We start from the raw sequence: 24,332 nt of genomic DNA on the forward strand, positions 1-24,332 counted from the left end.
CTGTGCTGCATGCCCAGGCGTTTTGTAGGCTGTTAAACACAAAGGAAAAACAACAGAGAACATGTCACTCGACACGAAGATGCTAGAAATATGATGAAAGTCATGGAGTATGAGATCTAAGCAGGAGTTCACAATTCAACCTCTTATAAAAAGGTTTTTATTCTAAGCCCTTCAAAAAGGTGTGAATTATCTACATTATCTACACTACACCTTTGTGAGCTCACCCTCCCATGTGGACCAACTTCCATAAGAGAGGTACTTTAGCTTATTCTTAGAGGCAATTGATGGCTGCCTGGAAACCACCGAGATGACTTCAGATGACTGTAAAACATGCAACTGCTTCTTTAGACTTCAAATGAAAGACTGATGTAAAAATGCAGGTTTACCAATAAGACTCAGTAATGGCAAATGACTTAGTTGGATAGGGCAATGGTTCCTACATTTTTTGCAAATTGTAACTATAAAAAAACAAGGAAGAGATTTGTGACCATGACTGCTGACAGATTTGGCTAAGTTCTACTAAACAGAGGTACAGTGTCAAGAAAACAGCATCAAATGTTAATTTAACATTGCCTTTATTAATTTGAAAATACATTTTTTACCTCTTCGAAGACATAACATAAACAAAATTTGTGATGCACCATGGCAAAACAAGGATCAATTGGCCAGGGCAGAAACGGAAAGACAGACACATTTCTAAAAAAAAAAAAAAAATGCTTTGTTTGCAAATTATATTAGAAGACGTCATGAAGAAATCACTTGGGATTTAAAATGATAAACTTTGTGGGTTTTTTTTAAAAATCAGCTTGCTTCAGTGTAACTTTGAGCCATTTGAAAGGGTTGGGGAAAGTCACAGCTGATTAACATACCAGACAGCAAAAAAAAAAAGTAAAAAAGACTCTGACTCAGGTCTGTTTATGGGTCCGTGAAAATGCTCACCTAAATTTGGCCCAGAGCCGGCCCAGACAACTTTTGCTGTCAGGGTAAATTCTATGAGTACAGAAAAGAAAATTTTCCAGACTTTAAAGCAACCACCATCTTTCTCCAGCACAGATAAATACTTTAGAAGGAAAAAAAAAAGAGTGGCAGAACATGACAAGTGTCCTGTTTGTCAAGACAAAACCTCACAAGAGAGAATCGTATTTAAAATGTAGAACAAAAGCTAAAAAAACAACAACCTAAAAATACATATTTCTCACTAGATAAGACAGACAGTAAGCTTTGTTGCACAGTAATGTAAACGAACAGTGTTTGCTAACGCTGAAGAGAATCACACAAATCCAGACTTATTTCACCTCTCCACTTTGTGAATCACTGATATAAATAGAAAAAGAAAACTCCTGATGAGGATATGTGCACAAAAAAGGCAAGGGAAACAGAATAATATTACTACTGCAAATTTTAATCTCTGAAATGGGAAATTCACACGCATGGATTTGTGGTAAACATTCTTTTGTCCTCTGCTCAGTCTGATATTATGAATTTTAGGGGTTTAGATTTAGAGGTTATTCAGTTCAAGAAGTAATAAAAATGTTAGGAATTCTGATGATTAACATGATGATTAGCATGTGTAACCAATTAAACAGAAATTACTAAGTTGTCAATCAGTCACAGCCTGTATGTGCACTTGAGCCCTAGGTGGAGGATTAATTAGGCTAAATAATTGTCAACACCTGTGGTGTTCATGATTGAAGGCTACAGAATAATAATAGTTCTACTCTCTTTTCTTTTTCAGTCGTCAGCAAAAATGTAAAACAGCTCCCAGGCTTCTTTGAATGCGACTCCAATAGCACAACCAGTCATTGCAATGGCATTGAGTCCCAGTTGGTTTTTTCTGCACGATGAACAGGACATTTTGGAGCATAATGAATAGTCCGTTAAAATGATCAAATGTTAATCAAACATATGAGTTTTTCAATGTGGTTTTCAGCAGTGGCTAAAGAAAACAACTTAAATATTTTTCTGGTAACATCCTTCCTGACTGTCGTTGAAATCCAGCTGAAGATGTTAGTGAATTTACGTGGTGTATAAATGTTTTGACTGAGCATCTCAACCTAGTAAATCGTAGAAACTATTATAAGATTAGTGGTTAAGAGAGATTTTGTGCTGGAGCAAGAACTTAATCCAGGTTTTAAAAGTTTAGCTACTGCGCTAAAATGAAACTTGTTAGCCTGCTGAGCATTTGAGGTGTTTGTTACCAATGAATACCTCCTCTTCGGTTGTCATAGCAACTTGTAGAAATTAATTTTGAAAGTCTTAACAGTTTACGTCTCATTTAGTTCAGCAACAATGCTAATGTTAAAATCAAACTTAAAATACTCCTTAAGAACAAATTATTTTGTTCTTTTACTTGAGGCGGCAGGAACAATGTTCCTTTTGGCCAAGATATACTTCACAGGAACCCATGTAAAGTTTTCATTGAGAGGTTTTAGCATATAGTTTTCAGACACCAGGCAAAAAACCCCAAAAACAGAATAAAAAAAAAATCGCTCTGCCCAAAATGTGTGTCAAACTGCAAGAAGTCCAATGCCAAGTCTCCTGAACAGAATAATGTAATTTTGTTCTTGCAGTCCTGAGAGAGAGAACACATTTCTTTGTTCACACTGATTATGTGTGGATCCTAAGGCAGTCATTGCCAATAGTACAATGCAGCTGTCATGGTCAGGGAAAAGGTTTACATGCCATACTTTAATAATAGTTATTAAAATTACAATTTTAGTAACATTTAGTCACAAACCAATTCTATTTTTTTGTCTCTTTTTATAATAAAGGGCAAATAAGATAATTTTATGAAAGAAACTGTAAAGGTTAGCATATAGAGCTTGTTTGTGTGCACCCCTGACTTCCACTGTTAATCAGGAATATTTGATATCAATATCAATTTGCAGGTTTCAAATATGCATTAAGGAAGATGATTTGCAATTAAGTTTAACTTTGTGCTCCGGTTGTTTATCACCTGTTGACTGCACTTGTTTTGCACCTCCATGTGATTAATAAAACATAACCTGAGAAATGTTGTGTCTCTATTTAAAATCAATATAAAATAGAATAGTTGGTCTTATTTTACTCCCTGCCCCCAGCAAGAGTATTTGAACTAATAAGCTAGAATTTCTAATTTATAATTTCAGAAATGCTAAGTTTTTTTTTTCTGGATATAGCCGATTTAAGCTGCAGAACAGACAATGGTTAATCAGGTTTATGAAAGTAACTTTAGTGTGATCTACCCTGGTAGATTTGTCAGGGTGCCTTGCTTTGCTGCAATAAAAAGTTAGAGTGCAGAGGATATTTTGTGATAAAAATACAGAATGATGTAGTCCGGAAAAACACGTGGTGCTCAGTGTTTAAGAAAAACAAAATAAAGATAATGCGAGTTTCAAATTTTGACCCCAAGTGTGAGGCAGTGTTCTGTGTTTTAATCAATCCACAATAATTTTGTTGTTATGAAAATCTCACACTACTTGCAGCCAGTGGTTCCATAGGCTATTTTTTCCCCACTTCAGCACGTCCTCCCCAAAATGTCAGCATGTCCCATACTGTATGTGCCACTGATTAATACAAGTCTGAAGGTACTGTACCCACCTAAGTGGCTTTGTATGAGTTTATTGATATAAAAACAAAGTTTTAAATAAAACCAACCCAGATTAAATGCATACAAATTCTTAGCTGTTTTATTAGTTAAATTCCAGGTTTGTTTTATCAGCCTGGAAGCACCTTATATGGTAAGGGAGATGTGACGGACCTTTGAGACCTGCAGCGTCCCATGACTGGCACGCTGGAGAGGAGCAGCGTGTGGTTCCTATTCAAATCCGTCTGATCCAGCCACTGAGATCTTTGTCAGAGGGGAGAGGAATCAATTCCAGATCTCGTCTCGCCTCGGATCTAATGCACGGTGTATGAGTGCAACACAGAGAGAAAATGCGCAACTAAAGTGCAAAGGTACAAGGTCAAAGTTTAATTTTCACAGCACATTTTAATGTCCACGGTTGTAAATTATGCGGGAGGCAAAGAGAGTGATCGTGTATGATCTCCGGTTTGGCTCCTGATGCATCTGTGTAGTGCTGAACGGCTGGACTCTCTCCGCCGCCGCCGCTCTCTTGTCTCTTTGCTCAGCTGTTATATGCTCGCTCACCGCGGCTCGAATATCACTTACCGGGTCCCGACCAATCCCTGCGCGCTATCAGAGCTGGAGAGAAGAGCAAGCAAGCAGGCAGGCAGAGACCGGGGGAGAGAGAAAGCAAGGAAGCACACACCCAGTCATCATCTACCCATCCAAACGCATATCCACTTTCGACAGACCGACACACAGGCTGCTCTCCCGCCTGCTCACCCACCCCCTCCCCCGTGACTGCAGCCGGGTTAGAGAAGGAGGCGCCGGGCAGGATGCGCGATGGGACAGGCGTGCGGACACGCGCTCCTCTGCCGTAGCCAACCTCCGTCCTCTGAGATGTAAGTCCGTCTTATAACTCCGCTTACCTGCTCAGGTATTTACATTCAGAAGAAGCGCTCCGCTGACATTCACACGGCGTGTGACCACGAGCCAAACGCAGAGTGAGCGTAGTAGTGTGAGTGAGTGAGTGAGTGAGTGTGACCTGCTGGGTGTCATCACGTCCACTGACAGCGAGATTGACGACCCCAAGTGTTGTGAGCTGGTTTGTAAATGTTCCGTCAGTGTGCTGCTGTATAATGTATAATGTGCTCCACAGATAATTCAGTGACCTTATCGCGCCTCTCAGTCTTCCCGAGAATCGTCACGTTGCTCACACTGGCTTCTCTTCGCCTAATATCCCTACAGGAGCGCATCCATTTCAAGTGATAAATCAGTCTTAATTGAATTCTGCCTGTGAAAATTGTCTTGTTGAAACTTGTGTTCAAGGGCTGACTTTGAGCAAATAACGTTTTGTGTCTCTAATTGAACACTCTTATAGCAATATACCCGTTTTAAGGTAAGAGGCTGTGCTTCATTAAGGAGCCATGTTATTATGGGCAAAGTTGTGGAAAATTGACTAATTTGCTGTGTTAAACCGAAAAGGGCTGCAAATGCTAAAATCCACTAACTTGTTATTGTCTTTAAACACCGGCTGATACCTGACAAAATTTACAACAGACACAATTGTTTTCCCTTTGAACTGCACATATTGCTCTGTCATCTCAATAAATGAAGCCATTAGTATGATGGAATATTTTGTTTTAAAACTTTGAAACTGACATTTGCCTCATTCACACCTGTTCTTCCCTTAATGAGCTTACAACTCCATTTCCTATTAATGCACTGGGATTTTGTCTCTGTCTCATTTAACTCCTGCAAATATATATATATATTTATATATATATATATATACACAGATTTAAATACCTGTAGTTAACTATTACTCATTTTTCTCACTACTCACTTATTTTTCTCTGGGTTCACTTTTTTCATAAATGATTTTCATGTTCAGACCTTGAGTATGATGCCATTTTCTAAAAACTTTGCAATTGTTTAAAATTATGGTGTGACTCACAATAAGGCAAGTTGAATCTTTTGAAATATGTAATATTATAAGCCAATATAACCTCTGACATAACCTAATAATTACCTCTGAGGGATCTGATAAATTATTTATTCCAGTCATAAAGCCACATTTCTTTACGATAGATTATGAGCGGGCACGCTAAATTGCCTTTGCTTCAAGTGTAGAGGGCTCAAGAGCCTCGTTCTCATTCATGAGTGATGGAAGGATGAAGAGGCCAGCAGATTGACAGATGGATTCTGGTGTGATCTGTAGTAATACAAGTGTTAATGCGGTCTGTCTGTCAGTTGAGGAAAGAGACGAAAAGGAGCTCTCGGTTTGCTGATTTGTCTTTTTTTCTGTTTCTCACCTACGGCCATATGGACTGTGACCAAAAGAAAGAGATACAGGACACAAACAGCTAAAATAAGATTCTTTCACAGGGTGGCGAGCTGCAGGCTGAGAGATAAATCACTGTCATCAGGGGGAGTCGGATTTTGATAATCGTGGCTTACAGAAAATGGAAACCCAACAATTCAGTGTCTCAGAAAATTAGAATGTTATCTAAGATCAGTTTTGAAAAAGGATTTTTAATGTATAATACGTAATGACCTCGACATCATCTATCAGGAGGGTAAAGCCACAAAAGGTCATCGTTGGTTGTTCACAGAGTGCTGTATCCAAGTATTTTCAGAGAAAGTTGAGTAGAAGGAAAAAGAGGCTGCAGCCACAGGGACAACAGCAGTTTTGAAAAAGATTGTCAAATTAAATCAATTAATGAAATTGGGGAAGCTTCATAAGGAGTTGACTAACGCTGGAGATAACGGATCAAGAGCAATGCACAAACAAATCCAATGTCGCGCTCCTTATGTCTCTCCACTCCTAAACCAGAGACTGGACCGTTGCTCTGTTCTTCCAAAGTCGTCTTTTCAGACGAGTGTAAAGTTTTTAGTTCATTTCATAGTGCATTGATTTTAGTTCAAATCACATTCCCAGCATCTGGAGAAAGAGTGGAGAGGCAAAGAGTCCATGCCACTTGAAGTCCAGCGTGAAGTTTCCGCAGTTTGATGATTTGTGTGGTTTTCTCCCTCTCTCCTTCTGCGGCACCGAATCACTGAAGCGGGTTCAGCGCCTCAGAATGAAGGAGAATTAGCAATTCTGGGGATTTGTTGGAGGAGGATAACGAGAGAGACGTGACCAGGGACAGATTGAGGAACAGGTCAGATTATTTACTGTCTGCCCAGTAAAAAGGAGTCAAAACGTTCGTGAAGGGGGAGCATTTCATGTTGGGAGGAGGGCAGGTGTGCGTGAGCGAGTTAGTGAATCCGGGCAGAGGTAAACAAAACGTGAGCTGCACACAGTCAGAATAACACAGACTGCATGCCAGCAAGATGATGGACCATCGCGGGAATGAAGACGGCCTATGGAGTTAACGATGAACACACTTAGGGATGTGTGTGTGTCAATAATACTAACAATTATAAAAGGTAGTGAATTGAAGCAGAAAATCTAAAAAAAGTAAGGAACAAATAGAACAACTAAGACAGTTATCATTAGCGCAATTAAAAGTATTTTAAAAATTGGTTAGAGACACATCTTCACTCAACACTATCTGGGGAGGTTTTTACCAAAATGTGGAAATGCTCAACATAGGGAATGATTACAAGGCTTATTTTAGTTAGTCAAACTTAAAACAAGCTTAATAATATTAGCTTGTAGTTACAAATGATGCTATGCTAAATAAATATGCCGCTTCATGTCCAACTTAGTTATTTTATCTTGCAGCAGGTCTTGCAGCTTACAGTTATTATCACATTGTATTAGTGAAGCGTTGTTTTGTTGAAATAGATGATTTTTTTCATTTTTCTTTGGTAGAAATAACAGTAATGAAATTCTCTCTGTTTTTCATTCTGGATATATGGTCCTACTATAATTGTGCATTGTTCAAACAGAATATTTCAAAAAGCACTGATAAGATATCTCTAATAGTGTTTCTTTAACATCCACTTTCATTTCAAAATGGGAATTGTAATACTGTGGCCATCTTTTTCAAGGTATAAATATCTGAATAGTGAAAGAGCCTATCAATTTTTTTACATGGTCACTCTCATCCTTGTAGCCTGCTGCTATTTTAATTTTTGAAACAACACAACCTGCACATACATCCTCTGGTATGTCATGTACCTTTGCTCATCATATAAATAATCATGGTGGGCCACCATGGCCAAAAATGCCATTTTTGGATTCCAGTCTATTTGATCTGTTGATGTTTTCTTAAGTCCACAGTCAGTGCAGCCATTTACCAGGAAATCATAAAACATCTCATGCTGCTTCATTTTCCATCCGGTCTTGGCACCTGCCATACTGCCAAAGGTACCAATACTGGTTCAATGACCATGGTGTTCCTGTGCTCCATTGGCCAGCACACTGACCTGACACGAACCCAGAAAGAATCTGTGGAGTATTGTCAAGACGAAGATGAGACACCAGACCCAAGAATTCAGATGACCTGAAATCATCTGCTATCCAATCAATCTATAAGCTTCTATCACACCTCAGCAGAACCTCAGGCTCATTGCCTCCATGCCACACAGCAATTACGCAGTAAAGCTCGTAGAAATGAGCACACGCTTAAGAAGCCTGACAGTGTTCAGTGTGACGTCATTCCCAGGCTGATTGAGCACATCTTAGTAATGTAATGCTCCAGCAAAGCAGGCTAATGCTGGATCCTGACTCAGTCTACTCAATTTGTGCTGAGAACATATCAAAGCACCATCCTATAGACTCTGTGGTAATCATTAACTATTGTTTCCAAATTTGCCAGCATTGATTTGATGTTGTAAGGTAATGTTTGTCAGGAGGCCTCTTAGGGATGCCTGCCTGCCTGCCTGCCTGCAAAAAAAAAAAGTTGTTAAATGTCAGGTCCTTTTCTTCATTTTCATTTTAATGTATGTAAGTAAAGTAGACCACACTGCTCAGATTGATTGGTAATTAAATAGATTTTTCTGCTCTTGATTAAGCTGAGTGGTTATGAGATCAAACTTAAGATCGATCAAATAATATGTGCATATTTTATATATGAGCGTTTTCCGCAGGAACTATGAAACTTATTCCCTTTGTGTTTTTCCATTTCGGGCTGTTAACATTTAAAAGCAACAACATGCTGGTGTATCAAGACTCAACAAATTTGACTGTTGAAGTTGTGTAATCAATATATATATATACAGGTCCTTCTAAAAAAATTTGCATATTGTGATAGTTAATTATTTTCCATAATGTAATGATAAAAATTAAACTGTCTTATATTTTAGATTCATTGTACACCAACTGAAATATTTCAGGTCTTTTATTGTTTTAATACAGACGATTTTGGCATACAGCTCACGAAAACCCAAAATTCCTGTCTCAAAAAATTAGCATATTTCATCTGACCAATAAAAGAAAATTGTTTTATTACCAAAAATGTCAACCTTCAAATAATTATGTTCAGTTATGCACTCAATACTTGGTCAGGAATCCTTTTGCAGCCTTCAATGTGGTGTGGCATGGAGGCAATCAGCCTGTGCCTCTGCTGAGGTGTTATGGAGCCCAGGATGCTTCGATAGCGGCCTAAAGCTCATCCAGAGTTTTGGGTCTTGCGTCTCTCAACTTTCTCTTCACAATATCCCACAGATTCTCTATGGGGTTCAGGTCAGGAGAGTTGACAGGCCAATTGAGCACAGTAATACCATGGTCAGTAATACCAGTGGTTTTGGCACTGTGAGCAGGTTATGCTGAAAAATTAAATCTTCATCTCCATAAAGTCTTTCAGCAGATGGAAGCATGAAGTGCTCCAAAACCTCCTGATAGCTGCTGCATTGACCCTGCCCTTGATAAAACACAGTGGACCAACACCAGCAGCTGACATGGCTCCCCAGACCATCACTGACTGCGGGTACTTGACACTGGACTTCTGGCCTTTTGGCATTTCCTTCTCCCCAGTCTTCCTCCAGACTCTGGCACATTGATTTCCAAATGACATGCAAAATTTGCTTTTATCTGAAAAAAGTACTTTGGACCACTGAGCAACAGTCCAGTGCTTCTTCTCTATAGCCCAGGTCAGGTGCTTCTGCCGCCGTTTCTGATTCAAAAGTGTCTTGACCTGGGGAATGCGGCACCTGTAGCCCATTTCCTGCACACGCCTATGCACGGTGGCTCTGGATGTTTCTACTTCAGACTCAGTCCACTGCTTCCGCAGGTCCCAAAAGGTCTGGAATCGGCTCTTCTCCACAATCTTCCTCAGGGTCCGGACACTTCTTCTCGTTGTGCAGCGTTTTCTGCCACACTTTTTCCTTCCCACAGACTTCCCACTGAAGTGCCTTGATACAGCACTCTGGGAACAGCCTATTTGTTCAGAAATTTTTTTCTGTGTCTTACCCTCTTGCTTGAGGGCGTCAATGATGGCCTTCTGGACAGCAGTCAGGTCAGCAGTCTTACCCATGATTGCGGTTTTGAGTAATGAACCAGGCTGGGAGTTTTTAAAAGCCTCAGGAATCTTTTGCAGTTGTTTAGAGTTACTTTGTTGATTCAGATGATGAGGTTAACTACTCGTTCAGAGAACCTTTTCATGATATGTAAATTTTTTGAGACAGGGATTTTGGGTTTTCATGAGCTGTATGCCAAAATCATCAGTATTAAAACAATAAAAGACCAGAAATATTACAGTTGGTGTGCAATGAATCTAAAATATATGACAGTTTAATTTTTATCATTACATTATGGAAAATAATGAACTTTATCACAATATGCAAATGTTTTTAGAAGGACCTATATATATATAGGACTTTATTTCATTCTTTGTTAATGGGTTTTAAATTAAATCAAGGAAATCCCTGAGGAATAATGGCTTTCATTCACCAGTCCACACAGAAGACTAAGCTTCTTGCGCTGAACATTTGTTGGCTTGTCCAGCAGAAAAATAACCAGAGACCAAAGAGAGTAATGAATCTGCCACACGGATGTCGGTGATCTCTCAAGTACAATTAGATTCAGTAGCTGGCCTCACCTGTTTCCCTTATGCTGGAGTTGTTTTGATATAGCGATGGTGATCAGTGAAGGCCATGAAATGAAGCGTGATCACTGCACAGAATACAAAATGGCAGAAGCAATGCATGCAAACCAGTTCTATATGTACCTGATATGATTGAGCAATGAGAGCAGCCATGCAATTTTAACCTATAAAACTAAAAACTATTTGAAGCATTCTGGTGGTTTCAGTGTTTGAATTGGTGCTTAACAAGCCATTCTCTCATTATTACAAATAGCCACAAAGCTCTACAATATCAGTTATTAGATATGCAGGTTGCCTTTTGTTTGCATGAACTTTTCAAACTTCCAATTGCTTGCAGACACAGTGTCTGCCGTTTTATTTCTAATCTTTGCCTAAGCAATCCTGTCTAAGGCTCTGTAGTTGCGTCATGGTGTTGGGGGGGCAACTTCTGATTGATGCAAAGCAATCTAGGTACAGTTACCAGCAACAACCAAATTCAAAATACACTCTCCAATTGTGACACTTAATATAATCACACAAGTCAGAATGTTAATAGAAAACTCATGAGTTTGTTTTGTTGGCATGTGACTTTTGTTGGCATGTGACTTTTTCAGCTGTAGTGGCCATATGCAGTGGACAGGTAGTTGCAGCAGCCGAAACATTATCTCTTTCGATGTGGGCATTACTGTAAAGACGCCAATGCAATGTGGTGTCTGATTGTACTGTACCAAAACTGAAGGCATTTGCAATTATTTATTCATGATAATTTCTACCACTGATATTAATAATTTTGCTGTATTCAAGCACTTTGACTGGATTGCAGTAAAACTTGGAAGGATTTTGGCCATTCAAAAGAAACTGGCAGATCAACACAAAAAAGAAAGCATTGATTGTGATTATAGAAAAGCTCTCTGAATTAGGTGTGTTTGGGTCTCAGGGTTTCCCCTGAGCTACAAAGGGTCACAGGCTGTGCTGTCCTCTGCTCCTTCTGATGCCTCCTAATAACTTTTTGAGAAAACATCATGTTTTGCTCATCTGCTGTGTGATTATTGAGCATCATTTTTTACATCCAACACACATCATCACAGTCATAATCTGTATTTGTGTGCCAGTGGGGTATGTACGTGAGTGGTTTTCAGCTTTGAAAATATTGCAATTTATTGGACTGATGCCAGGAAGTTAGATTCCCCAGCCCCCTGCTGAGCAAACACGCTCACACAGAAATGCACACAATTGCTCAGCAGCAGCAGCAGCAGCAAGAGCGGAGTTGTAATCTGACCTCTGATTAGTGTGTGAGGGAGAGAGAGACACCGAGATGGAGAGACAGAGGGAGAAAGAAAGAGAGAGAAAGATGCTGATGTTGCACTGTGTTATCATCAGTAATGGGCTCATCAATACTAAAATATTCAGAGAGAGAGAGAGAGAGAGAGAGAGAGATGAGGGACAGAAAGAGAAGGGGAAGATTATAGGAAATAGGAGAAAAACCCTTTGTGTTCTCTTTTTATGCTCCACAGCCTTTTTATGTATTGACAAAAAGTCTTAAAAGCTTTCTGTTCACAGCTTAGAGTATTTTGACACTATTGAATACAAGTTCATACTCTTTGCAAGCAGGAAAAATATGCTGTTCACTAAAATATGCATATGTACTCCAGAGTCATCTGCTGCTTTAATTTAGTTACTAATTAATTAGATGAATAAATAAGTTCTTACCAATTTTCTACTCCAGACAGATGATAGTTTAAATAGAGCCATAAGAGATCAATAATCCACCAACTTCTCACACAAAATCTAGACTTGCAAAGCATGTCGAATGCCTATGAAATGTTCAGAATCGTTATTCACTTGTTGTCATTGTATCGGTAAATATAACGAGCTAAGTGGCAAAGCATGACGCGTCCCACTGAATCATCGGTGCAGATAACAAATGACGGGAAAAAAACAAAAAAAAACGTGTCTATGCAATAAAAAGTCAGAGGTCAATGACAGTGTGCCAGAAGACTGAAGTCAACAATGACTCACAGACAGATTACAGGCAGAAAATCTGACTGCATCACTACCAGTTTGTCTGTCAGAGTCATGCCATTTTAGATCATGATTCATTTTCAGGCCAACATCCAGTATTTAATACTTTTATTTGTTCTTGTGCATAAAGTCCATTTCCATAAATTAGTCTCTTGTGCCATCAGACCCACTTGTTGTGTTTGTTATCAAAAAGCTCCTTCTTAGTTCAAACTAAAGAATAATGTCCCAGTTAAAGTCCCAGCAGAGCTCAACAAACCCTGTTACAGAATACCTCACATTCCTCTGAAACAGCCAAGACAGCATCTAAGCATTGGTAGGAAGACTCGTTGACCCCAAGATGCAACTCCTTCCAAAGGTTCTCTGACATTGAGTTTTGGAGATTTTTAATATTCCTCACCCTCCCTTTCTAAAAATCAGACCAATGAGAATTATTTTGACTTTTAGTTTTTTTTTTTACTTTCAGCTGCTTATACATATTTTTAGCTGACTCTGATTCTAATATAGGATGAAATAGAAACAGTAATCAATATATTTTTTTTCAACCCTTCTTTCATGAGTGGTCATTAAATATTTAGGAGCAAAAGTGATATCACCAGTGTGTGTGACAGCATGGTAGCTAAAAGACAAGCCTTTACTTTTGGTTTAAGACTAGTATTTTAAACTAGATTTAGCACAGAGTTTCGCTCAGGAAACAAGCTAAACAAGAGCTCAAGTTCAAAGATTAAAACTCATATTGTCAGACTGTGGCTATGGTAACAAAACTAATGTTAACTATGGCGATTGTTCTTTGCACTTTTACAAAGTAAACATCCCACCTCGGAAAGTTTAAATTTAAGATTTAATAACATTAAATAAAATTTAGCAGCACCGACGTTCTCGATAAACAAGTGTTAAAATGCTATATCTGTTGTCTGTGTTTAAATGCTAGCATTTATGTGGCTGAATAAAGCCTAGGGGCCTTAAACAGCTGCTTAGTTCATATACGCTTTGGGTCGACTCTAAATGCGAGCAGCATTACAGTGTTTTTCGATACACTGGTGGATTACTTAGTAACAGATGTCCAAACATTATTGATTTATTTTTAGTGTATCTTTTTGATTTATTGTTTTTAAGACAGTTATGTGTTTAAGCATTGTCAACAATGTCTTCCAGTAACATAATTACCCAGTAACATTTTTTTAAATACAAAAATCCCAGTGGACTGCCTTGGCGCCCCAACTACACGGCTTAGCAAATTTTCTGGTGAAACCCTGGTGTCAGTAGGGGCCAGGTCCAGGCTGTAGCGTTTTTCTTATTTTTCTTCTTCTTATTATTCTTATTCTTATTATTTTCCCCACTTGAAGCACAAGTCACACGTCATTCTTGAAGGGGAGTGGAAAATTAAAATATCCATCTGTTTAATGACCTATTTAAAACTCAAGAAAGCCTAGCATTATGGATTACTCAAGGTCCTAAACATACTAATTAAGTTAAATATGCAAAACATTAATTAAGAATGCCTAGACTGTGTTTAGTCAGTATGAGATGTTGCATGTAAATCGACAATTTCTCCTTGTTTAAACCAATTACTTCTTAATTGTCTGGATTTAATCTAATTTTATTAATTAGATTTTTCTCCCTTACTGAAGAAATGATGGTGCTGCAGTGAAATGTTTTCACTTTTTCACCAGGGTTAATCTGTTTTTGTTTAAGCCTAATTAAGTTCATTTTTTGCCTACATTTCACTGGGTTTCAACTAATTAAAATGCAAAAAATTATATGAAATTCAGGGAAGAGGATCAAATGTATGAGTCCTGCAGAAATTACCTGGAGTCTCCCCATTCTCAGCAACATAGAAAAGTTATTCAAGGCACAGCTGACTAAAATTAATTATATTTTGTATCTTATGTTGCCTTGGCATTAGAGAGAATGTTGTTGCCCTCATAATGAGTTACCACACGATGTTCAAAAATTAACTACAAATGACAGTTCTGCATATTAGTCAATAAAAAGTCGCTGCAGGTCTGGCTTTGTAATACAAAAATTTAGCAATATTGTAAGTGTGGCATATCTTTTAAAATGATGACAATCATATAGCTGAGGTTGAATTAAGGCTGAAAATGAAATGTTTTGTCCTAGTAAAATTATGGCTATTCTGTTCCAACTTTCTACCTGATTTATGTCATTGTCTATAATAATCATCTGGTTTATTTTTTACGTTATAGAGTAAAAATGAAATCTTTTAAAATGAACAGTAGTATAATTTTGATCCTGACACTCATCCATCCAGTCCTCTATTTTTTATGTTTGCTAGTCCTGTTCATGTGACTAAACCTATCATCAAAACATACTAGATATGAAGTGGAGGAACCCTGGAGAGGAATGACACATTTTCAGCCAAACTACTCTCTCACAATTTTAGACTCTGCCTACGTCTTGTAACTGAATACAGCTAATATTCAGACCGTTACAGAGCAAACACATATTTCTGACGTTCGTCTTATTTGTCTGAGAAATCAAAAAGGATCGCACTGATTTGTAAAGAGAAAACATCAAACATCCTACATATCAGTTTGAGCAGGGACCTTCCTAATTCAGTCATGGATTTAGTTACTTTACCCACCGCACAGGATTGATTCTTTGATTGTGAACTAAGTGGATTCATCACAGTGCACTCAATAAATTCCACACATTTCATCCTGTGTGTGTGCAAGTGTGTGTGTGTGTGTTTAACCTCGAAAACAGGAGATGGATGTGTCAATTTAGTTACATGCCATCTAACATTGATGTTAAGCAGTAAAATCTGTGTAATTAGATTTAATACAGCTGTCTCCATATGCCGTGAGAGCCGTTTCATAAAGTCTCTGATATAAATCATCACGGTCTTTCAGGGCTCTTACCAAGTTTTATAGAAAATGACAGAGCCCATAAATGATAAAAAAAAATAAGTGAGTAGTCCTCCAAGAAGATGGCAGCATACTTTTTGTATTATCAGATCTGACAAGGCCAATTTTTATTGGTTTAATTTAACAGATAAAATTTCTTCAAACATAAAATATTATATTGTACCTCAGTGGTGTCAAATTCACTCTCATTTCAAACATCAAGATCATAAATGTCCTCACAGGACAGATTGCGGCAGAATGTGTAGATAAAACCACTTATTAAAAACTTTTAAAATAGAACAGCTTTCTCTGCATTTGCTTTGTACTTCTCAAGAGGAAATAATATTTAACATATTTTCAAACTGGTGTCATTTAGTCCAAAAATCTTTTGGCATTATTGTCGAAGTCGATTAAAGTGCATAGATAAATGAATTTCAACTGTTAATTCTTCACCTCTCCAATTAGTTAAAGTGGCAATATTATGTAATTTACTGAAATTACATAATACAGTGCAGTTTTATAGCACCATCAAGTAGCTATGTTACCTTCAGATAAAAAGGTGTTTTTATCAAACGTGACTTAAAAGAAAGTTGAATGTGCAATTTGACACCTTGAAATTGGGTCTCCGTCTCTTTGAGAAGCTCCTGCCTTCAACACGTCATCTCAATTATTCTTTTCCACCTTACTGCTTACAGCCATTGTTAAGAGTATTAGACTGAGAAGCAGTTTGTATGATAAGGAGGAGATTTGTGGAAATAGGTGGCGTTTGTGAGAAGAAGGGCTTGGTTACCCCTGACAGGCGGCCATAGGAGATTCAGGGATTCCTCAAACATGCATGGAAGAATAAAAGCAACATTCGGTATGTCTTTGATGAGGGATCAACATCATAACATGATATAAAGCTTAAAGTCAATTTTATATAATAACATCTCTCTTTAGTAATTTGTCTTAAGAGCAGAGATTTCTGTATTTTCACTGGTGTAATATTGAAAATATGAACACTTACAAAAGTTTGAGGTGGAAAAATCAAAGTTTAAAGCTATTAAAAGAGCATTTAGGCAAAGGAAATCAAAGTTAAGAACCTAAAAGTTACTAAAAGACTGCTGATCTCCGAGAAGCCAAAAGCAAAGTTATTTAATGACATTATTTCAGAGCTCTAAGCACACTATGATCTATGAGATAACACCAAAAACAGCAGGAGAAAAAAATAAAAATAAAACCCAAAGTCATCTGAAGTGGGGAGGAAAGCAGAGTATTTCTAATTGAATGGTCCAAAATTAGGAGGTATTATTAAAATAACCTTTCCTTGTGTGAACTTAAAAGAATTTGTTTTCATTGGACAAAACTGGATCTCAGAAGGTATTTTCTGTCCCAATATGTTCCGATTCATTTTTGCTTCCAAGGTTTAGCTCAAGAAAGCCCAGATGCTTTCCTCCTTCATCCATCCATTTTCTTACACCTTTGTCCCTCAGTGGGGTCAGGGGGGTTGCTGGTGCCCATCTCCAGCTAACGTTCCGGGCGAGAGGCGGGGTCACCCTGGACAGGTCGCCAGTCTGTCGCAGGGCTGCTTTCCTCCTTCTATTACAATTTCCAGACAGGTTTAGAAACCAAGCCAGCTGGTTTCTTCTGATCACTAATTCCAACATTTAATCAGAAAGTTATTTTACAGGTAGAACCTTAAAGTATTTTGGAACTAAGCTCAAAAACTAGGAACTCTTTTTTTTTTCCCCAACATTTAAATATTGCATGCTAAAGTCATGGTCCCATAAAATGGCAGCAAGGAAATAAATTGATGTCACCAGTCATCGAAGGTGTGCTTGTGTTTGTGTGGGAGCCTGGAGGTGTCACTGGGAAATGAGTCTGACAGCTCCCAGCTTTGGCTCCTGCAGCTCTTGTCAGCCTTCTTATCTCTGTGGACTGTTGCTGCAGACAGGTGTTTCTGTGCACGAGTGCATGCATGCGTGTGTGTGTGTGCACGCGTGTGTGTTTGCGTGTTCTTGTGAGGATCCACATTAGGGATAGATGTGTGTGGGTGCAGCTGTCTCCTAGTCAGCAATCGATCAGACAGCCACATCTAGATGCGAGCATCCACGGCTGCACACATGCACGCCCTCATGAAGTTAAATAGGAGGGCTAGGCAGTCATCTTATGCCATGAAGTTTTGGTTTAATTAGAAAGCAGTACAATATCTCATTCATGTTGTGTCAATAGAATGCTTAGGCCTGCTGACACAGGTGTGAACAGTTGCTAACTTGCAGCCTTATACAGTGGGAATATGCAGAGATTTTGAAGCAGAATAAAAAGTACTTTCACATCTTTAACTTATTTATTATTCATGATTTAAAGCATAAATATTATCCGGCTTCTCGACCGTTATACATTTTTTATACATATAAGCGTGGCTGTTAGTGTAGCTCATCCTTTTGTGACAAGTGAGATGAAAGTGATCACATTTAAAGGCACAAAAATTAAGCACACAATGCTAATGATATCAGCTTTCGTACTGGAAACAGCAGAGACGCAGAGTTAATTCAGCGTAGTTTTAATTTACAGTGTGCTTCAATACTTTGGTGCTTTGGCAGCTGTTTCAATCATTTTTGCTGTTTGTTTGTTTTTTTTTTGCTCTTACTACAAATATTTATCATTGCCTAGTTTTGTAAAGCAACACTTTGACCAGTTCTATTGGTGCTTTTTCTAATCTTTGTGCATGTATCTTTCCTTTTTTCCTACCTTTTAACTTGTCGTTTACTATAAATATCATCACTCTGTTGTCTATGTGCCTTGGGTTTCAGTGTCGTACGAAGATAAGCTGCTTTAATTAAATTATTATTAATAATACAGATATATTACGTGGTTTAGAAGTGCACCACACACATACATAGCATGTAGGAGGCCTGTTGTTCAGGATTATTTTCCACTATCAGCTCTGCACATATTTATCTGTTTGTGTTTACAGAAATGCCAAACAAAAGGCGTTACTTAATTTCCTGCTAAGCAGATGCTCTGGTTACATTGGAAGATTCATTCAGATTGGCATATCAAATTCTTAAAGAGACTCGAAATAATTAATCTGGTTGCATATTCTTATTAATGCAGCTTATAATTATTTGACCATTTGGGGGTATCGACTGGACATTTTGGTTAATCAAAATTACTATGAAAATGCAGTGTGTATAACTGCAACCCGAACTCCAATGCTCTTTCCGACCTTCCCTACAATCCCACTTCCAACCCGAATTCTAACCTAATTCCACCTCTGCTTCCAACCCTGGTTTGTAAAATATCCGAAAAAAATTAAATAAACAGAAGTAGTTGAAGGATATGATTATATTTTGAAAGCTGTTTCTATGTGGAAGTTGCTAGGTGTGCAAAGGTTTTAGCAGATTTTCTCAGAAGTTTTTGAATTTTTTAAATTCATTTCAGTGGGGCCCAAGAGGATCACAAAAAGCTGAATATTTTTGTGAATGCACCAAAAGACATTCTGAATAAGCAAAATGGAGTAAAAGTTGAATGGTTGAAATAGCACAAAGTATTCAGGAGTAAAGATGCAAAGAGTGGATGGAAAATAAGTGGAGGAACTCAAGAGTGTGAATGCCTACAACATTCACACAATTAAATGCTTTAAATATTTTATTTCAGGTGTAAAAGAAAATGATCTACATAATCTATGAGTTTCACTTGTAGAATGTTTTCTAGTTTTTGGAGCAATATTTCATAGCAGAGGACCCCAACCTTGATCCTCACTGCCCTCTGTCTTTCATGTTTAGGTGCTTTCCCTGCTGCTGCACCTGGCTTAAGTAAATAGGTGATTAACAAGCTTCTGCAGGATTTGAAAGCTCTCTAAGGAAGTGATTCAATCATTTGAAGCAGGTGTGCAGCAGCGATGATGCATCTAAAACATGCAGGACAGTGAGCCGTGAGAACCAGGGTTTGGGACCACTGCTTATGTAAGGACTTGCTCTTTAAGAAACTGTGCTCTATTTCTGAATGTTAAAACCACCTAGAAATTATTTTAAGATGCAACATTTAATATATATATATATATATATATAACAGACACTAAGAAATGAACACTTGAACAATTGAAAAATTAATTTAACTAAAGAGGGGTTTGAGGGAACAAAGTAATGGAGTGTGAAATGTGAACATCTGGTGAGAGAGAGCCCACATAGAAAGATTCAGAGGTCTTGACCCCCTTTTTTCTGGAGATATCAATAAACGTGAAATATTTTGGTAGTTTCTGGAAATTTGCTTTGTTGCTCAGTCTTTATGTATGTCATCATTTGATTTGCACCACCCTGTTTAAAGTGAATCTTGTATCTCCGTAGCACGCTGATAATGACGCGATTGTTACGCTCAGTCTCTCCTGCAGAGATAAAGATGCAGAGACCCTATGCTCTGTTGACTCATGCCCTGATGGCAGGGGTCCTTTTTTTTGTAATTGATCAGTTGTATTGATCAGCGCGCTGCACAGCTGTAGCTGTTTGAACAAGTTTTGTGATGCTTTCAGTTTTAAATAGTACTGCATATTGGCATTATGTAAACACGAGGCGTCCATCTTCTGACATGTCGACATAAGGCTCCTCATGGATAATCACAAACACCTTTTTACTGCACAGGCCTGATTGTAAACGTCATTGCCTGTCTGCTGCTCGTTCAGCATTAGGACATAAATCCCCAAATCTCTCAGCAGCTGATTTAGGCCTATTTTAAAAACGCGTTCATTTCTCACAATTAGGTTGTGCATAAATTGTCTGTTTTTCCTCTTTGAATGTACTGTGACGCCTTTATTGAGTTGCACTGATTTACTTTTTTATAGCTGTCCCTCATTGATTTTTCTCTCTCTTAATGAGATTGTTTGGATTATTGACTCCATCTGCTTGTTCGCTGTTCTTTATTTCCAAACTCTCTGCCCTCTCCACATATCAAGCTTTCAAACACCACCTGCCATGCAGACACATAAGTGAGACAGGTGGGTCAAAGAGAGGAGAAGGCTGTTTAGATGGTGAGATAGAAAAAGGTCAGGTGCTCCTACCAAAGATCAATTCAAATTGGTTACGGGTTAATACTTCATCTAGGACATTGAGTAAAAGTCTCCAGGCTAAAACTGATAGTGGGCTAAAAAGATTAGAACTTTTAAAATGAATAAAAATAGCTTTACTCTGATTTATTTTTTAATTTCATTTTTACTTGCTCAAGAATCAGCGAAACAATCATTTATTTTAAATGAACCAAATAGCCAGATTTGTTTTGTAAATTGTTCTGCAGCCGAGTCTCGCATGTTTGAAGCTGATTTTGTTTTGTTTTTCTGGTATAGAAATGTGTCTGTGATATATACTACTATATGTTTTCTGGTTGTTTTGTTTTTTTTCTTAAGATTTCAGAGTCACCATAACCTGCCAGTATTAATTTACACCATTTAATGGAAACTAAATCCACCTGGAGAACAGATGATTATAGACCAGCAATGCTCAGTAACAATGAAAACTGTTTCCCAAAGGTGGTTTCTAAATAGCTGGCATGTTATAAGATTAATTATTGTACATATGGTTGAACATAAAACATCTTTACTCATATTTAAAGTTGTAAAAAAATAAATAAGCTTTGAGAAGAAATTAAAAGAGGCTACAGATTGTTAAACGGAGGGACACACAACCAGTCAAGCTGTGTAATGTGTTACCAGCTGTGTTTTAATCAAGCTGAACATCCAGGGATTTAGTCTTGCATCAATAAAACGGTAATATCAGGACTAACATGTTTTAAATTAGTAAAAAGAAAAAAAAATGGCCGTCTAAAATTAAGGCATATGCTTGATTTAAGAATAAGTATTTGAGCTAATCTGAGAAGCTAAATTGTTTTAATCTGAAGTACATTGGGTAACTTTAAGCAAAGACCATATTTGTTTTGTTTTGTTTTTTGTTGATTCTAATTTTAGAGACATAAAGTCCCAATTGTTTTCTGCCCAGCAATAAATGTATTAACTTTTTAACTTAATTTTGAAGTCAGCTAAGACTCAAAGATGCAATTAGTTCTACAATGCAAGTCTAAGTACAGTGAAAATAAGTAACTTTTCTGAATAACGTTAACCATCCATCAATCCATCTCACAACCCCTGTCCAAGACCACTTGTGGCTGCTCTATATGAAGAGGAAACCTATATGATCCATTTTAAATTGAATCTTCTGCAACTTCAGCTGGAGTTATGAGCTGCAGAGAGAGCCCAAGGGCTAAAGCGAATGAATGTAGAAGCTCAATGCTTACAGACAAATATCCACTTGGAACTTCAGAGTGATTGCTTGAAAGGAGCTGTTGGTTTTAGAAAAGTAAAAGGAATATGTAAAGTTCACTTTTGATTTTGTACTGTTCCTACTGCTGGCTTAGTTTCATACACTCATTTCCTAGCAAGTTTTTATTTTTTTTGTTTTCTTAATTCTCTATTAATTGGGTAACATTAGTAGATTAACCTACAAAGAGATTAGCTATGCAGTAAACATCACAATGATGAGCTTTTTTTTTTAAACTTTAAGCATTTTACTAGTTGCTTAAAACACACTTTTAATAATTTAGTATTAATTATAATAATTAGGTGGTTACTCCTCTTGTCCCTCAGGAAGTTTAAGAGGAACCTCATGCTTTTTGAAGCTATCGCAAAGTTTCTGCTGTGGTTCTGACTGGATATCTGAACTCAGGAGTTCACTTAAATTCTTAGTTTCTTTATTATGATTCGACTTTAAAGCATAACCTGATACATTTTTAACTGGGCTGAAAATTAGCCATCTGTTTGTGCCTAAGTTTCAACCTCCTCACCAATGATTTCAATTGAAGTTGAGGAATTTGTATGTGGCCACTTCCAGGGGGGTTTATTTTAAAGGTTTTTACGTAGAACATCAACTAGGAATGCATAAAGTGACATTATTTGAACAAGGGAAGAGGCTGACCATGTTAACACTTCTGTCACACTGATTTGACTTTGCATGGATTTTATGCTGTTTTTTTTCCCCATGTCATAAATATAAACGTCTAATCAGTTTACCTTAGTTGAACAGAATATGTGCTGTGCTGTTCATGAGCTGTGACATTCTCTAAAGTAGATGTCTAGCCAGAGAATCACAAAAAAAAAAAACACTGTAGGAACTTGAAATTTTGTCATCCTCTTTTGGAGAGAGAGACTTTTCTCTGACCTTTGTGTCATAACTTTGACCCCAGTATGCAAGACGATTGCAAAGAGACTTTAACTTGCCCTGAGACAAACATAGAAAAGTTGTACATGACCCCCACTTGTTCCCAGGAACACACACTGCCTCAGGCAATGCAATTTGAAGGAGAACTTGCGCACACACACACGCACACACACACGCATGTACACACACACAACTGCCTCACACAGATACGCACACTTTCATACACATTTCACTTTTTTTTTTTTAAGCCTTGCTGAAGTGCTGTCAAGAAGCCTGATAGGAGGAGGTGAAGTTCATCTGCATTCTGACAGTGCTTTCAGAGACTGATTGGCTGTTAAAGCTGCAGCATTACCACATGCAGATTATATCATATAGAGCCACCCCACCAGCAATTATCTCATCTGAATCCTACAACCTCTAAATGATTACATACTGAGACAGACACCAGTAAACAGACACCGATGCAAACCCTGCTCTTCGTGTGAAATGTTTAGTCGCTAATTAGAGTCGGAGCTCACTCAGCGGCCCTGGTGTCTAGAGGTGGGCCGAGTGTCTTGGTTTGTCTCTTGTCAGTATGAGTAAACGTCTGCTTGGGTTTCTGGGTGTGCTGCTTCTGTGATTCTTTGTAATTGTGCTCACATCTGTCAGTATGTCTTCCCTCATTTTCCTCTCCGCCATCAATGACCCCAACCGGTCTGACTTTTACACTTTCACGCTTTTTGTCTTCGCAAACGCGCACAGGATACATGTGTGCACACACAAACATTTGGGAGAGGCGTACAGTAGAGGGTTGTATTTGCCAAGAGGGACTTATTTCTGTCTCTGTAGCTCTGTGTCTTGTTCTGCTTTGTGTCTGTTTTTTTTTTCTTTGCTTTTTAAAAAATTCCCTCTCAGCTTATGCAGAAATTAGCATTTTTCACTGCCAACAGGCTGTCTGAAAGGGTTCTGTAGTCCCTTATGCATGTGTGCACAAATGTCCTGCACATGCAGAGTGGTGCAGTTGCACACGACTGCTGTTTCAGAGAAATGACGCACGTCTCCAGGTGTTGTGTTTTTATCTATCGTAAAGTAACACATGTGCATCACCATATTGTCGATGCATTCAGGTGCAGCCTTCAACTTAGCATCGGACGTTTCATTAAAAATATGTTTCTTTGAAAACTCTGACCTTTCTGTACTCTCTATAGCAGTGAGAACTAAAGTCTTTGATGGGTCCATTGAGGCTTTTTTAAGTCTTTGAGAAGTTTCCTGTTAGATGAGTGATTGACGTCACATAAAGGACAGCCTTGCTTTCATCTCTTTTCTTTGTCTGTGTCTGTAGTAACAAACTTTGCTGTAATACGAGTCTGCTTGTTTATTTCGCCTTGGTTTGATTGCTTTGGTAGCTTGCTGTGCCCTTAACTAAGAGGTTTAGGGAGCTACTTTGATGTCGCTGACAATTTGAAGTCAGTAATGAGGAGGTGGATGTAGTTCCGATTAGTCGGCCTTCTTTGGATCATAGACTGGCCTCGTGTTTGTGGATGGTGTGCGTGCTATGTTGACTTCTGGTTTTCTGCCTTTAAGGTAATCACACTACTGACATTCAGGCTGGCTATGGTTGGTTTTTCGAGGTTTACATCATACCGCCCTCTGTATGCACAATGAGTATGAAAAACACTGCACAAAAACGTGGACAATAAGTTTTGTATGGTGAAAATGATTTCCCTTCCTAAAAATGTAAATTTGTTTTAAAGAGTTGGGGGGGAAA

At 38.1% G+C, this 24,332-nt stretch overlaps 1 protein-coding gene across 1 annotated transcript in view; it reads left to right on the forward strand.

The window, feature by feature from the left end:
- Positions 1-4,288: 4,288 nt before the first annotated feature.
- Positions 4,289-24,332, forward strand: part of pde2a (phosphodiesterase 2A) — a 196,667-nt gene continuing 176,623 nt past the window's right edge. The window contains exon 1 of the mRNA XM_008425456.3: positions 4,289-4,446. Coding sequence (XP_008423678.2) covers positions 4,388-4,446 — 59 coding nt within the window. The 5' untranslated portion in view covers positions 4,289-4,387. The remainder of the gene's footprint in view (positions 4,447-24,332) is intronic.

Source organism: Poecilia reticulata, chromosome 13 (assembly GCF_904066995.2).
Source record: "Poecilia reticulata chromosome 13, P_reticulata-male-v2, whole genome shotgun sequence".
NCBI classification, from domain to species: Eukaryota; Metazoa; Chordata; class Actinopteri; order Cyprinodontiformes; family Poeciliidae; genus Poecilia; species Poecilia reticulata.